The sequence below is a fragment of the Myodes glareolus genome, chromosome 9, assembly GCF_982192425.1.
Source record: "Myodes glareolus chromosome 9, mMyoGla1.1, whole genome shotgun sequence".
NCBI lineage: Eukaryota > Metazoa > Chordata > Mammalia > Rodentia > Cricetidae > Myodes > Myodes glareolus.
The window spans coordinates 52,712,768-52,728,437 of record NC_142034.1 but is presented as its reverse complement, the minus strand read 5'-3'; the positions used below and the strand labels follow the sequence as shown (position 1 = coordinate 52,728,437).

Sequence of the window (15,670 nt, the reverse complement as noted above, 5' to 3'; positions counted from 1 at the left end):
GGTGTGAGAGATGCCTGTGATTGACAGGGAACCTGTAGATGATCAATAGGGTCGGCAGGATGGTGTTCAGAAGCCTGGAGTTTGTGCAGTCTCAATTCCCCAGCTGTGCTGCCACCTGAAGCCATTTTGATGTCTTTGGTTCATGCTGTGGATGCAGGCCATGTTTGGGTCACTGATCCTACAGCAACCAGGGGTTGTGTTGACGTCTGAGGTCTGTGTTACCGCTCAGGGCCATGTGGATGTGCATTGTCTATGCCACTGTCTGAATCACTGTCTATTGACCTCCATGGTCCCTGAGCCCTCTGAGGGCCATGTTGATGTTGTTGTCCTGTGCGTTCACCTGAGGCCATGTCGATATCCGTGGTTCATGCTGTTGTTGAGGGCTATGTCTGGGTCATGGCCGTGATGTGACTGGGGCTGTCCTGATGAACGTAGGCCATGTCACCACCTAAGACCTTCAGGGATATCAATGGCTAGTGCCATTGCCTAGACATGTTAGAGATGTTGATTTCTGTGGACTGTGCTGCTCTGGAGGGCCATTTTGACGAGGCTCATGGGTACATGTGGATATCTGTGGTCTGTGCCGTTACCAGAGGCCATGTTGATGTTCATGGGCCTGGCTGTCACTGCGGTCCATAGTGGTGTTCATGACCCATGTTACCTCAGAGGCCTTGTTGACAACTTAGGCCTGTGCTGCTGATAAAGAGTGTGATGGCGTCTGTGCTCTGTGTTTCAGTTGTCTGTTGTCTGCACTCCCACAGGAGATCAGAAGGAAGTTCCTTGAAAGTGCTGAGTCCATAGACCAGGTGGATGTTCGTAGTCAGTGCTATTGCCAGAAACCAAGTAGAAGCCCATGATTCATGATCCCACTGACAGTAAAGGTCAAGTAAGCTACTTTTACAGTGATATTGATTACTGCAGATTCACGGTTTTGAAACAGGGACACAGAGGTTTCTGTGACAACCCCTACCACCACTTTGCCACCCCCAAAATTAACAGCAAAGAAAAAAAAATAGTAAAGTGTAGTTCTCCAAAATTGATGTCATCTGGTGGGGGTGCAGGTGGAGAAGGTCCCAGTGTCCTTTAAGGGGATGACCACTGGGAGTTTGACCATCCTCCTGTGAGTACATGGGCAACAGAAAATGGACTCATATTTTTTCCTTTCCTTATTTTTTTCTTCTTTCCTTCCCCCCTCCTTTTTTGGTGGAATAGGTTACAAGGATGAGGATGATCATGGAGGGACCAGGAAGTCGGTGTTCTTGGGTTGCATTATGGAAATTTTCGAAAAATCGATACAAATATTATGTTGGTGGAAAAAAAGAAATTTATTTGAGGAGTCAAAAGGCAAAGATTGCGGTTTTTAATTTTGCTGTGTTTCTCCTGGACACAAAATGTTAAATAAAAATTTATAATGTAAGAAAGGACAGGCAGGAGAATGCAGCCAGCCCTCCACTACACAAGGAAGAAGCAGGTGCCCTCTGCTCTCTGTTGTCACTATTGGTACCAGGTAAATTGCCAAGAGATTTTATTGTCAGGGAAGCCTCAGCTGGAAACTTGACACACACACACACAAAATTGTCACTAATGTATTTTTACAGTTATAAAAAAAAGTCTGTTTATCACAGAGAGCCACTAAAGTAGATAGTTTGCAATTTACAGCCTAATATAAATAAGTTTCCCTTATGAAAGAGACTGACTTTAGGACACTTACAATCAATGAATCTTTGATCATCTTAAAGTTTAATTTTCAAAAGTCTTACTGTTATAATTGTGTTTAATTATCATTAACACAAAAGGAGTAAACTTGTGAGTAAATATCATTTTTCACTGATAAAACATATCTCTCCCAAACCACTGACACATGTTGGATGAAAGTGTTATGCACAAATCTGCAGGGTCCCCGCAAAAGCCAACAAAGGAGACTGAGTCCCATATGCAAAGAGCCTTTATGTTAATCAAGTTTGCAAACTCGGTCTCTCTGCATGTCCAACGTATTGGAATACCCGGAGACCCCTGAGCTCAATGAGAATTGGGATTTTATAGTGGTAAAGGTGGGGTTGAGGGATTTCTGAGGTTCAGGACCCCTGATTGGCTGACATTTGTCTGGGGGTGTCCTGGTGAGGTGCACTGGCAGGTGATCCTATCTATGGCAGGTGGAATGTAATGCATTACCTCTGAATGGTCTGCTCTTGGATGGGGGTTGGGTAATCTCAGCTTGTGGTGTTTCCCTGCTACCTTGTATTACTTCAGGGTCAACTACTGAGACTTGGGCCTCTTATTTAAATTTATCGATGGCCAGAATCTCAGGTGATGATGGTTGGAAATAAAGAACTTCCTTTGGGTGACCTGCCCAGACTTAGATTATTATAGCTGGCCCCTACAAAAGCCTATTTCAAAGTCTCAATTTCTAAATACTTCCTGTCCCTTTGGGACTTATTAAAGGATCTGAGACTAACTGCAGAATCAGGAGTCCCTTGGTGACACCACACTGTGCGTGTACTAAAGTGACAAAGGCTATGTGGGCTGCACAGATCACGTTTTGAGACCCCAGCACAAAAAAGGATCATAACATTTCTTGGAAGAAAAATTAGTACTGAGATATTCTATTCTCTAACTAGTTTCCCTGTGAGTGTTCCAGTATGTGGTTGAAGCAACCAAACACTTGACCACTGTCCAGGTGACATGTCCTTTGGAGGACCCAAGTTGAGAACCTCAGGTATGGGGACTGTGTCAGTGCGGATTTGCTGCTGGACACAGAGTCTGTCCTGTCACAGCTTGTTCCTCAGAGCATCCTAACCACATCAGCAGAACGCATGGGTTACCTAGAGCACTCAGTAACCTTGCGTTCCAGCAAGCAGCCAGAAGAAAGGGATGTGAACTTCTTTTTTATATACCAATAATTAATTAAATGAAATTAGTAAACCTAAATATATTTCACTTTTATGAATCTTTGGAGAAACTCCTCTTAAATTTTTATTTACAAATTGATATTGATATTGGTCATGTTTACTCTTAGTTCTTATGGTTCTTTAAGAGGCCCACCAGCTAGCTTCCAAATATACCACATGGAGGCTTATTCTTTTTGTTTTGTTCTGTTTTGCCTCTCAAGACAGGGTTTCTCTGTAGCATTTGGAAAAGGCTTATTCTTACTTCTAAATGCCCTGCCTTATCTTGCCTTGTTTCTAACCAGCTTTTCTTTACTAAGTTATTCTGTCTACCTTCTGCCTCTGAGTTTTACCTTTTTCTATTTCTGTATATCTTCCTTTACTTCTTACTCTATGACTTGCTATGTAGCTGGGTGGCTGGCACCTGGAATTCTCCTCTCCTTTTTTTCCACCTAGATCTTTGACCCTTTCTTCCCAGAATTCTCCTCCTAGTTATTCTTTCTGCCTGCCAGCCATGCCTATCCTTTCTCCTGCCTTACTATTGGCCATTTAGCTCTTTATTAGACAAATCAGGTGTTTTAGACAGGCAAAACAGCACAGCTTCACAGAGTTAAACAAATGTAACGTAAAAGAATGCAGCACATCTTTGAATCATTAAAACAAATATTCCATAGAATAAATAAATGTAACACAACTTCAACTAATATTCTACAGCATGATATTTTAGCATTTTCTCTTATTCACAAAGAAACCCAAGGTTTTATATCTGTTGTACACATTTAAGAGCCTTGACTTCCCTTGTAATACTCAGCTGTTTAGTTTTATTTCCAAACTCCCAATGAAGCCAATGTAGAAGCAAGGGAGGTCAAAACATGAAATTATCTCTTGTCTAATAAAAACCCAAGAGGATTATGGGTAGAAACTGCCTGCCTGTGACCCCGTGTAGTATAGGCATGAGAATAAGGAAAATACTGTGCCCTGAGAGAGAAAGAGAGGGAGAGCTTCAGAGATACACACAGGATACCTGTGGAGTCCAGAGTAGAAGATGGGAGGCACTGAGTGTTGGGTCCCTAGAGGACAGGCCTTCGCACCCCCACTTATCTGTTTTGCAATCTTGCAGTTGGTTGAAAACAGGAAAAAAAACAGGAACAATCTGTTGTTTTCAGCAATGTTTCTAAGCCATTGAGTTATGGTGATGAGCTTCCTGCGTTTGCTGTCTTAGCCTCCCCTGCTGAGGGCTATATACACTATGTGAGAAAGTGAAATAGAGGCTTGTCTGCAGAACCTGAAGTTGTGTTGCGTGTTAATCCGATGTCCCTTGCTCAGAAGAACGACAGTTGCCGTGCTGGCTTGGCACTGAGAAGACAGGATAACAGGATAACAGCTTTGGTTATGAGTCTGGGTAGGGGCCCAGAAACTTGATTCAGAGGGTTTCTAGACAGCCTGGGCAAAGAAACTGGTAGGCCTACCCTTGCAGCAAACACACCGTCATGAACATTGTGTCCTACTTTGGTAGATGGGTGAGCAATAAAGAGGAATCCCAATTTGTCATTCTTTTATATGTTTATCTTTGTGTGTGAATGTGTGTACATTTGTGTGTGTGTGTGTGTGTGTCTTTGAATGTGTATCTGACTGATTATGGTGCTAGGAGTATAATTCTGAGCCTATGCAATAGCAGCAAGACAGTTCATCACAGTCTTATGTCTGCCCTTCATTTTAAAATTGTACCATCAGTTCCCCTTTCCCTTCTTCCTTCCTTCCTTCCTTCCTTCCTTCCTTCCTTCCTTCCTTCCTTCCTTCCTTCCTTCCTTCCTTTCTTTCCTTCCTTCTTTCCTTCTTTCCTCCCTCACCCTTCCTTCCTTCCTTCCTTCCTTCCTTCCTTCCTTCCTTCCTTCCTTCCTTCCTTCCTTCCTTCCTTTCGACAGGCTTTCCTTGTGTAACAGTTCTAGCTGTCCTAGAAGTTGCTTTGTAGATGAGGTTGGCCTTGAACTCACAGAGATTCACCTGCTTTTACCTCCCAAGTACTGGATTTAAGCATGCACCTCCACTGCCAGGATGTACATCAGGTTCTTAAGCTGTGAATCACATCTCTGTATAGGATAATGTCACTGTGACAATTGCAAAATTTTGACAAGAAAATCAATTTATGTACATGAAATGGCCAAGCTTAATTCAAAGTGCACTGAATCTGAGGCGTTTCTGCAGTGTGTGCCATGTTGCATCATGTGATTTCCTCACACCTCTGGTTCTGAGCGCCCAGCCTGAGTGCTTTCTACTGCATGAACCCACACACCACACAACCCCTATGAAGCTTCTGAAATACCTTGGCTCATAGTTGGGTTATCGTTTGCTGTGAATATAGCATTTTCCTGTACATGAAAGAACTTCTGCTCTTATAGAAACACGATAACTTCATTATGAATTGTAAAGTTTTAAATATTTTTCTGTTTTTGTTTTTTAACACGTAAGTAACAGGTTAACATGTATTTGTGTAGTGGCATTTCATTTATATTTTTAATAAATAAAGCTTGCCTGAAGATCAGAGACGAAAACAGCCCTATTTGTCAGCCTTACAGACCAGGCAGTGTTAACACACACCTTTAATCCCAGTAGCCACACTAGTTGAAATAGAAACCAGGCAGTGTTAACACACACCTTTAATCCCAGTAGCCACACTAGTTGAAATAGAAACCGGGCAGTACATGCCTTTAATCCCAGTGATGCACACCTTTAATTCGAGAACTAGAGAGGGTTATTAAATGGAAGGAGACCATTTTCAGGCTCAGTCTCATTCTGAGGTTTCCTGGAGACAGGATCACCATTTTCAGACTGAGGTTCAGTAAGAGTTAGTGGCTGGCTGCTTTGCTTTTCTGGTCTTCAAGCTGAACCCCAATATCTGTTCCTGAGATTTTATTAACTGTGTTTCATGTTTGCATTGTATTATGGGAGAACATTTGAGTTTACATGTGTTACTATGTTCATCCTACTCATCCATGAGCATGGGAGATCTTTCCATCTTCTGATATCTTCTTCAATTACTTCCTTCAAAGACTTGAAGTTTCATCATACAATTGTTTCCTTTGCTTGGTTAGAGTTACATCAAGATATTTTATTTTATTTGAGGCTAAGATGTTGTTTCCTTAATTTGTTTTTCTGTCCATTTGTCACTTGTAGTGACAGTTATGAATTGACTTAGTATCCAGCTACTTTGATAAAATTGTTTTATCAGATGTAGGAGTTTCCCAGTAGAATTTTTAGGGTCTATTATGAATATTATCATATCATCTACAAATAAAGATATTTTGAGTACATCCTTTCCAATTTATATTCTCTTGATCTAATTCAGCTTATACATTTTACAAACAACAAGCCTTAGATTATTGCTCAAACTAAGACTTTAAATACTATTTTGACTAAGTATGGAGAGAGTAAATAACCTCTTGTTCCTGGTTTTAGTGGAATTGCTTTGACTTTCTCTCAATTTAAATTGACATTGGCTAAGGACTTTCTGTGAACTGCCATTACTATGTTTACATATGTTGTTTGTATCTATAATGTCCCGAGAACTTTCATCATGAAGGGGTGTTGGATTTTGTTAAAGGTCTTTTCTGTATCTGATGAAATGATGAGCTTATCATGTGTTTTCCTTTAATACATTTAAGGTTGTTTATATGGCAGGTTATTTTTGTTGATTTTCATATATTGAACCACCCCTGCATCTCTGGAATGAAGCCTACTGGATAATCACTGATAATCTTTTTGATGCGGTCTTGCATTTGAAATGCAAGTATTCTTTAAATTCATTTTTAATGACTCTTCTAACATATTAAGTATTTTTTCTTTTTTTTTAAATTCTTTGTGTCTTTCACATCAGGCATCTCAGTTCCATTTATCTCCTCATCCTTTTGTATCTGCTTTCTGTCCTTGCAACCTCTCCTACCCAAAATAACATGAAATTTAAAGGAAAAAAAAGAAAAAAAAATCAATCTTGACATGAAAACAGTAGTGTGACACATGATTCATGCCGTAAACTGTTAATTCATATATCATTATTTACACGTGTTCAATGCAAAGGTTCATTGATCTGGTTCTGGGCTTCTGGTTTTTGCTACTCTTGATGTTGGGCCCTCACTGGACTCCTCTTTGACAGTCTGTTGTTGCCTTGTGTTATGGAAATTCTGTAGCCTTGGGTCTGCAATACCAGCCCCTTCACTGCTCCAGCAGATCATAGATGGGTTAGATGTTATTGGCCAACCCATAACCCTGCTTCTGGGCCTGGGTAGTTGCAGGATTAGTCAATCCACCAGCCAGCTCTTGCTTCTTATCCTCCCCACCAGGGAGAGCTCTCTTGCATTGACCTGGCTAGCTCATCCTTTGCAGAGATGAGCATGGGGTGGGGCCAGTTCTCCTACTTTCCTGCTTTTAGGGTCAGCTCTCCCACACCTACCCCATCAGGGAAAGCTCTATTGTGTTACCCAGGGGAGGTGTAGAAACTCTCTCCTGAGTGCTTAAGTGGGTGAGGGGCAGAACCAGTTCTCCCCTGAGGTACAGTCAGAAATGGGTGGTACCAACTCTACCTTCTGGACCTTTGGTGGTATCAGGAGTCATAGACATCAATATCAACCTAGAATGTATCAGGGTCATGAACCCCGACCTGGGATCAAGCAGCAGCCCAGGCACAGACATCACCATGGCACTAAGTGGCAATCAAGCCACCCTAATCTGCCTGCTCCTCACTGCTTTCACCTCTTCAGATCTGCCTTAGTTCACAGGACATGAACCGTTCTGTCTATTCTCTCTCCCATTTCATACCATACATTTGTATACCATAATCGTGCCTGTTTGTCCCATGCCATCTATGGGTCTCTTCCAACTCAACCATCTTGGCTCAGGACAGGACCATCTTTCCTCCTCAGAGCCCTGGGCAGTCCCCCTTTGGCCTGCTTCTGGGTCTTGTTGTCTGGCACAGTCTGTCATGGTGCTGGGCAGGACTCTGCTGCTAAAAATCATAATGGTGCCTGACTACCTAGTACCAGAGGAGAGTGAAATTCTTCCTGCCCCGAGTCTAGAGACCTGGGGTGGACCCGTGCTTGACCTCTGGGGTCCACCAGGCCTAAACTGCAAGTATTTTACAAGTATTTTTGCATTTATGTTCATTAGGGAAATTGGTCTGCAATTCTTTCTTTGTTGAATCTTTTTTGCATTTGAGTATCATGGTGACTGTAGTCTCATAAAATGAATATGGCAATACTAATTCTGCTCCTATTTTGTGCAATAATTTGAGGAATATTAGGTCTTCTTGGAAAGGTTGGTAGAAATCTTCACTAAACTGTCTGGTCCCGGTCTATGTTTTGTTTGGAAAACTTAGTTACTACCTGTATTTCACTAGGGGTATATGTCTGTGTAAATTGCTTATCTGACCTTGATTTAACTTTGATAAGTGATGTTCATTGAGAAAATTATCCATTTCTTTTAGATTTTTCAATTTGTTGGAGCACTGGTTTTTAAAGTATGTCTTTTTGATTCTCCAGATTTCTTTGGTGTCTGTTGTTATGTCCCCCCTTTGTTTCTGACATTATTAATTTGAATATTCTTTCTGCCTCTTAGTTAATTTGGATAAGGATTTAGAAATTTTATTGATTTACTCAAAAATCAACTATTTGTTTCATTGTTGTGGAATATTCCTTTTCACTGTATGAAGATGTGTCATTGGGATTAGTTTACAAAAGGAAAGCTGAATGGCCATTAGCTAGGCAGGAAGAGGTAAGGCAGGACTTCTGGGGGCAGAGAGCTCTGGGAAGAGTAAAGGCAGAGTCACCAGTCAGATGTGGAAGAACAGGACAGGCAATGCAGAATAAAGGTAAACAAGCTCCGTAAAAGAATGTACATTTAAAAATATGGGTTAATTTAAGTTATAAGAGCTAGTACTATAAGCGTAAGCTAAGGTCAATATTTCATAATATTAATAGTAAATTTCTGTATCATTTTTGAGAGCTGGCAGCCCAAAGAAAAATCTCTCTATATTGTATTGATTATTTAAATTTTTCTCTTTGTTTATCTTTACTGATTTCAACCCTGAGTTTGATTATTTCTTGCAATCTACTCCTCTGGAGTGTGACGAATTCCTTTGTTGTTCTAGAGCTTTCGGGTATGTTGTGAAGTTGCTAGTATTAGATCTCTGTAGTTTTTTAATGTATTCACTTAGTGCTTAGAATTGCTTTCATTGTATCCCATTTTTTTTGTGTATATTGTGTATATTTCACTGAGTTCTAGAAAGCTTAGAGAAGTAGGTATATCCCTTTGTGCTAGGCTGACTGCAGGTCTCCTCTCCTTCTCCTCAGCTCCCAGTACCCCAAACTCATCCCCAGCTAAACAGAACACTTGCTGTGGTCTTTTTTCCCTTCTGATGTCACTCCCTTCAAATTGCAAAGATCCTCTGCTCCAACCTTTCTTCCCCCAGCTCAGCCTTCAAACCAGCTGACATTCATTCCTGTGATCACACTAGCTGTGTAGTCAGGGAAACAGGTAAGCTAATTGAGGACCTTCACCACTCCTTCCTCTCCCCCAAACCCAATACCCAAGTCTCATCACTATCTCTGCAACAGAACGCCCATTTTTCAGTCTTCCTTCCTCCTCTGCCAACATCTCCTGTGGATCTCACAGACCTTTCCCTCCCAGCCTCCCTACCCCACTTGTTGCTTTATCCCAGCCCCCAATTCCAGCAGACACCCGCTGATAACCCACAGGCTACTCCTGCCAGGGAAGCAGGTAGGCTGTGTAAAGATTTTCCTTTCTCCTTCTGTCCGTCTAGATCCAATCCTGTCTCACCCCCAGTGCTATAGCCGACTTGTGAGTGACCTCTTTTCACTGTCTCTCCTCTCATTTAGTCTCATAGGAGACTAAAGAAGCAGGTCCTTGTTGAACACTCTGAACTTCTCTCTCCTGTGAACTCCTTCAGACTCTTAGTCTAGCCTCATTCCTAAGAGTCAGCTGTCAATGATAAGAAATAAGTTTTACTGGGAAACCTCACTGACCACACATATTAGGTGCATAAAATTTCCTACCAGGCAGCAAACAGCCACCACACTCACCTAAAATCAGAAGAAACAGCAACCAAGGTACAAAACACCCACCCAAACCAAACCAAATATCAGTACTTAGACCTTTAATCATTTCAAATCCAGATGCCTAGATGCCAGTATAAAAACACAATTAATAACATCCATGTCAATAGGTCTCCACTAGAGCCCAGAATGCCCTGAATATTCCAACACAGTTAAAGCACAAGAAAAAAGATCTCAAAAACATGTATGGAGATGATAGAGGTCTTCAAAGATTGAATTAATCAATCTCTTAAAGAAATTCAGGAGAACACAAACAATATGAGGAAATGAACAAATCCTTTAAAAAATTTAAAAACACTGGGTCTTGAGGAAGGTTGTTTCCTAATTTTCTGAGAAATTGCCACACTGACATCCAAAGGGGTTGTACCAGCTTGCATTCCCACCAGCAATGCAGAAGTGTTCTCTTTTCCCCACAACCTCTCCAACATAAGTTCTCATCAGTGTTTTTCATCTTGGAAACCATCCTCAAGACCCAGTAATATCACTTCTGGGTAAATAGCCAAAGGATGCTCAATCGTGCCACAAGGACATGTGCTCAAGTATGTTTATAGTAGCATTGTTCGTCTTAAACAGAACCTGGAAACAACCTAAATGTCTCTCAATCAAAGAATGGATAAGGAAAACATGGTATATTTACATAATGGAGTACTACACAGCAGAAAAAAATGACATTTTGAATTTTGCAGAAAAATGGACGGAGCTAGAAAACATAATTTTGAGTGAGGTAACCGGGACACAGAAAGACAATTACCACATGTACTCACTCATAGGTGGTTTTTAAACATAAAGCAAAGAAAACCAGCCTACAAAACACAATCCCAGAGAACTTAGACAACAATGAGGACACTAAAAGTGACTTCCATAGATCTAATCTACATGAGATTTAGAAAGTAGAGAAAGACAGGAACTCCTGAGTAAATTGGGAGCATGGGGACCTTGTGGGAGGGTTGAAGGGGAGAGAGGAGAGGCAGGGAAGGGAGTAGAGAAAAATATAGAGCTCAATAATAAAAATCAATAAAAGGAGAAAAAATTAAAAATACAAAGAAACAGAGGAAAAAAATTATAAAGATGTTCAAGACCTAAAAATAGAAATAGAATCAATAAAGACAACAAAAGCTGAGGGTGGGAAAATTTAAGAATCCCCCTTCCTTCCCTTTTCATAAGAATTTACTTTCTAGGGAAAGCACCATCTCATTGTCTCCATCCTCATGCTCCCAGTTCTGCTTGTGTCATGGTTGGGCAGGTGATTTTGGGACTGGCCACTCAGGTCGTGAAAGCCAGCTGGATAAGGCTGAATAGACTTGCTGGCTCCACTGGAAGTTTCCTGAGATGCACATCCCACATGAACAGGATGAGGAAGGCCAAGAGGGGACATCTGGGTCCCCAAGAGAAGTCCTGGAAACATTACCATTTGAATGGCAACTCAGATGGCCACTGGTTTATAGATGGAGAAACCAGGGGCCAAAGGAAGATCAGGCAGAGCCAGGGATTAAAGGAGAGTGCTCATTCCTCAGCCACTAAGATGTCAGGATTGAACAGAGACGCCACATGGCTGCTCAAGGAGTTCCATAATCAAGTGAGGATGGGTCTCCTTCAGAGCTCGGTAGACTTGGTCTTTACAGGCCCTGGTCCAGGACCGGCTAGTGCCGAAGAGCTTCCTCATCTTGTCTTGAGTGGTGGCTTCAGCCCGCACTGCCTCATATTCCTCTTCACTCAGCACCAGACCATGCAGCTTGTCCAAGAGCGGGTTCACTGATGTCACTCGGACCACCAGCTGTTCCCGATGCTGGTCCAGGAAGTGTAGTGAGGTAGGAGCATCTAGGAGTGAAGACTGATACTGAGCATAGAAAGGGTCCTCCACAGACTCTTCCACTGTCTACTCCGATTTGGTTTAATTTTTTTTTAATGTATCTCATCTGTATTGTGCACCCCTGGTTCCCTTCCTCCTCTGGGAAGACAAGAGAAAAAATATCTGTACCCTTCCTGAGGCCAGTTATTAGTCTAACACTCTGCCTAGCTAGGAGGAAGGGTTTATGGTAAAGTGTTCAGTTTGTGAATGGGTAGTATAGTAATGTATTATTTGTGTTTTAATAAACAAATATTGTCTGAAGATCAGAGAGTAAAGCAGTCATACTAGTCAGCCATACAGGCCAGGGAATGATAGCACACACCTTTAATTCCAGGACTTGTGAGACAGAGGCAGAGGGGTCTCTGGTAGTTCAAGGCCAGCCTGGGCTACAGAAGATTAAAACTATCTAAAAGAGAAATCTGTCTATAGAGTTCACACTAAGGAGATCCCAGCACTTGGGATAACATTTTTTAATCCCAGCACTAGGGAGGAGACAAGAGTAATATGGCTGTGTAGAGAGAGGAATATAAGGGGGAAGAGACAGGAACTCAGTGTAGTGTGGAGTGTGGGCTGTGGAGTTTGGGAGTTTGTGGATACAGGATCTCACCCCATTTCAGTCTGAGGTAGAGATAAGAGCCAGTAACTGGCCACTTTGCTTTTCTGATCTTCAGGTTGAACCCCAATATCTGTCTCTGGGTATTTATTATTCGTGCTATAGGGTGGGGTTATTTTCAACAAGGGAAGCCAAGAGGCAGGAGAGAAACTCTGCACTGGGGCAGGTACATGGCCTACCTGTCCTGGTAAGGTTTGCAAAGTGAGGCTCCCTCCTTTCTCACTGACCTTCTCGCAAGGGTCACATGATCTACCTGTGGAATATTCTTGGCTCCTCTGGCCTTGTATAAGTGTTACTGACCTTTGTGGGTTGTAGGGATCGTGGGCTGTGCAGGCCTGAGGTCTCCTGGAAGAGAGGAGAGATATCATCTGTAACGATGCCTGTCACCAACAGTCAGTGCAGCTTGTGCAACTCCCGACTATGCCTGGGATTTTGAGAATGAGCTAAAGAAATTCTGGCATAATCTGGAAGGTGAACATTTCCTTACACAATGAATTGAGGAACTAGACCTATCATGATTGAGAGGGAAGACATGTGAATGGCAATAGACCGTTCTCCCACAGGATCACAGCCTCAATTATATCCCAGATTATATTTCTTGTGGAGAATTTACGATGTCCCTTACTGGTTTGAAACATTTGACATTTGTTTCTGGGTAGAAAACTATTTTCTTGTCCTTGTTTGACCTTGTCCACTCACATGCTCCCATTATGTGTTCCTGATTAGATGGCAGATTCAAGATGATTTGAGACTGCACACCAGGAAATAGTGAGTGAATTTTCACACTCAGTGAAGGGGGTTTGTAAATTTCAGTTCATGAATAATCCCAAGTGTTTGATAGATTCTGACTTCACTGTGCTCTAACAGTTTAGGGGAGTCATCCCAAGGACACAGTTTGTAGTATTGGAATCCCTGGATACATTTGTATGAAAGAAGGATGATACTGCTTACACTCCATGCTATCTGGACCATCTTGGTGCATCCTGACTTGTAGAGAAACTGGAGCATCTAATGAAGAAGGTGATTTGAGAGACAATGAATTTAAAAACCCAAATGTGAGATTGGGGAAACAAGTGAAGCATGATTATAATCTTCCAGTATTTGAATACTTTCCCTCATGGACGAGAATAGATTTTAATTAATCTCAAAGAAGAGAATTAGCAAAATCATGAGGAAAATGTTGGCTTAATAATAAAAAATCACAACATTGCTCCCATCAGCTAAGGATCACACTTTTACATGTGTATGTGCAGTGTTTACACTTTCCACACATCCTACGAGTTACTCCTTCTGACCTTGGTTTACAGGTGAGGAAGGTCAAACTCAATGAATTAAATCATTTCCCAAGATCATCCGAAGAGTAAATGCTGCAATGAGATTAGAACAGGTTGATGATTCTAATCAACTGATGCTGGGGCAGGTCAGTTGTCCTGTGACTCACTCGTGGTAAGGCTGAGCAAAGCCTGTTCTCTGCCCACATGTGTAGCCTGTTTCTAGCAGCTCAGGAGCAGGAGCCATGACTGTGTGACAGATGTCAAGGGCTGGGCATCCCCAGACGTACTGATATTGGGAATTGATTTTGGCATTGTGGATGCTGAACTGAGACTGCACTGTTATTTCACTAAAGAAAATTTAACAATTTTGTTTCCACTTGTCCATGTGAGATGAAAATATGAAAAAATTACTGGCCAACAAGTAAATAAATAAAAATACACACTTATGGGGCAGAAACCTACCAATATAAATGAAAGTGATCTATAAGGAAAATTTTGATGTATATATATGTATATATATTTATTTAATTTAAATTAAATTAATATATAATTTATATATACATATGAAAAGAAGAATTGAAGAAGGCTTTAGAATACAAAAATACATCCTCCCCCCATACTCATTGTTTAGAAGAATCAATATTGTGATAATAGCCACCCTATTGACAGCACACTACATACTCAATGCAGTCCTGATTAATATGGCAGGGACATCTTCACAAATAAAGTGGGGGAAATGTTGATATTCATGTGGAACCACTAGAGACATAGAATTTCCAAGGTAATTCTGAACAAAAATGATTTTGTAGTAATCTTCATCACACATTCTTTCAAATCAATACCAGAGACCTAGTAGTAAAAACAGCATGGTATTGGCACAAAAAGATGTGCAGATCAGTAGAATAGACTAGAAACCTAGATAAAAGTTCATACAACCATAGCTACCTGGACTTTGACAAAGAACTCAAAATGTACTTTGTATAAAAGACAGCCTGTTAAACAAGTGGTCCTGGAAAACTACCTAACACTTTCTGGAAGAATTAAACTAGATGCCTGGACCACACCTTTAAAAAATTAACTCTAAATGATCAAAGACTTTAATGTAGGCCCCAACAACCTGAAACTTATAGAGCAAACAGAGGCAGAACATTTCAACACAGCAGCATACATCGCAGTTGTGTGAATAAGGTTCCGGTAGCACAGGAAGTAAAACCAAACTTTTGTTAATTGAGTGTCAGGACACTCAAAAAGTTCTGTATAGCAAAGGAAAAATATGAGTGAAGATGCAGTTAAGAATCGGAGGAACTATTCCCAGGTAACATCCAACAGAAGATTAATATTAAGAATAGATGTGGATCAGGAAACCTAAATAACAAGGAAATGGCACAATTCTGAAGTTTGCTATAGGAGTAGCAGCAGAATTCTCAAAAGAGGAAGCACACATGTCTAGGAAACACTTAGAAAGTAGGGAAATACAGGTTAAATATGTTATGATTCCCTCTATCCCTGAGAAAGTCCAGTATCCAGGATACAAATGTTAACAAATGCTAGAGTTCACTGGGGACAGAGGGACACTTATAAACTGAAGTGGGCTTCCCCTCTGTATGGTATGAATATGTTTTATTACCCTTGCTTAATAAAAAAGCCGTTTTGGTCCTTGGCAGGGCAGAATGTCACTTGGTGGAAAACCATGCTGCCAGGTCAGATGATCCCTTGCTGCAATTGTAGCATTACTGTGGTGTGAGCTCCCAGTAGCTGCCTGATTACACATCAGGCCCACTCCACAGGATAGAATCCTCCCCTAGCATTTTAAATTGATAAAACAAACAAATAAACCTAGGTCTTTGAATGTCGTAGGCCCTTGAGGAAAAACTACATTTACTGCCTACATCAAGGAACATAGTGTCAATTCCCTTGTAAATATC

At 41.2% G+C, this 15,670-nt stretch overlaps 1 protein-coding gene across 3 annotated transcripts in view; it reads right to left on the bottom strand.

The window, feature by feature from the left end:
- Window positions 1–10,033: 10,033 nt before the first annotated feature.
- Window positions 10,034–15,670, bottom strand: part of LOC125409512 (NACHT, LRR and PYD domains-containing protein 1a-like) — a 75,864-nt gene continuing 70,227 nt past the window's right edge. For 2 of the 3 annotated variants that reach the window (XM_087910355.1, XM_087910357.1), the window contains 2 exons: window positions 12,772–12,816; window positions 10,034–11,827 (listed from right to left, as the gene is read on the bottom strand). In XM_087910355.1, coding sequence (XP_087766481.1) covers window positions 11,535–11,827; window positions 12,772–12,816 — 338 coding nt within the window. In that variant the 3' untranslated portion in view covers window positions 10,034–11,534. The remainder of the gene's footprint in view (window positions 11,828–12,771; window positions 12,817–15,670) is intronic. The other variant, XM_087910356.1, reaches the window with a different exon arrangement.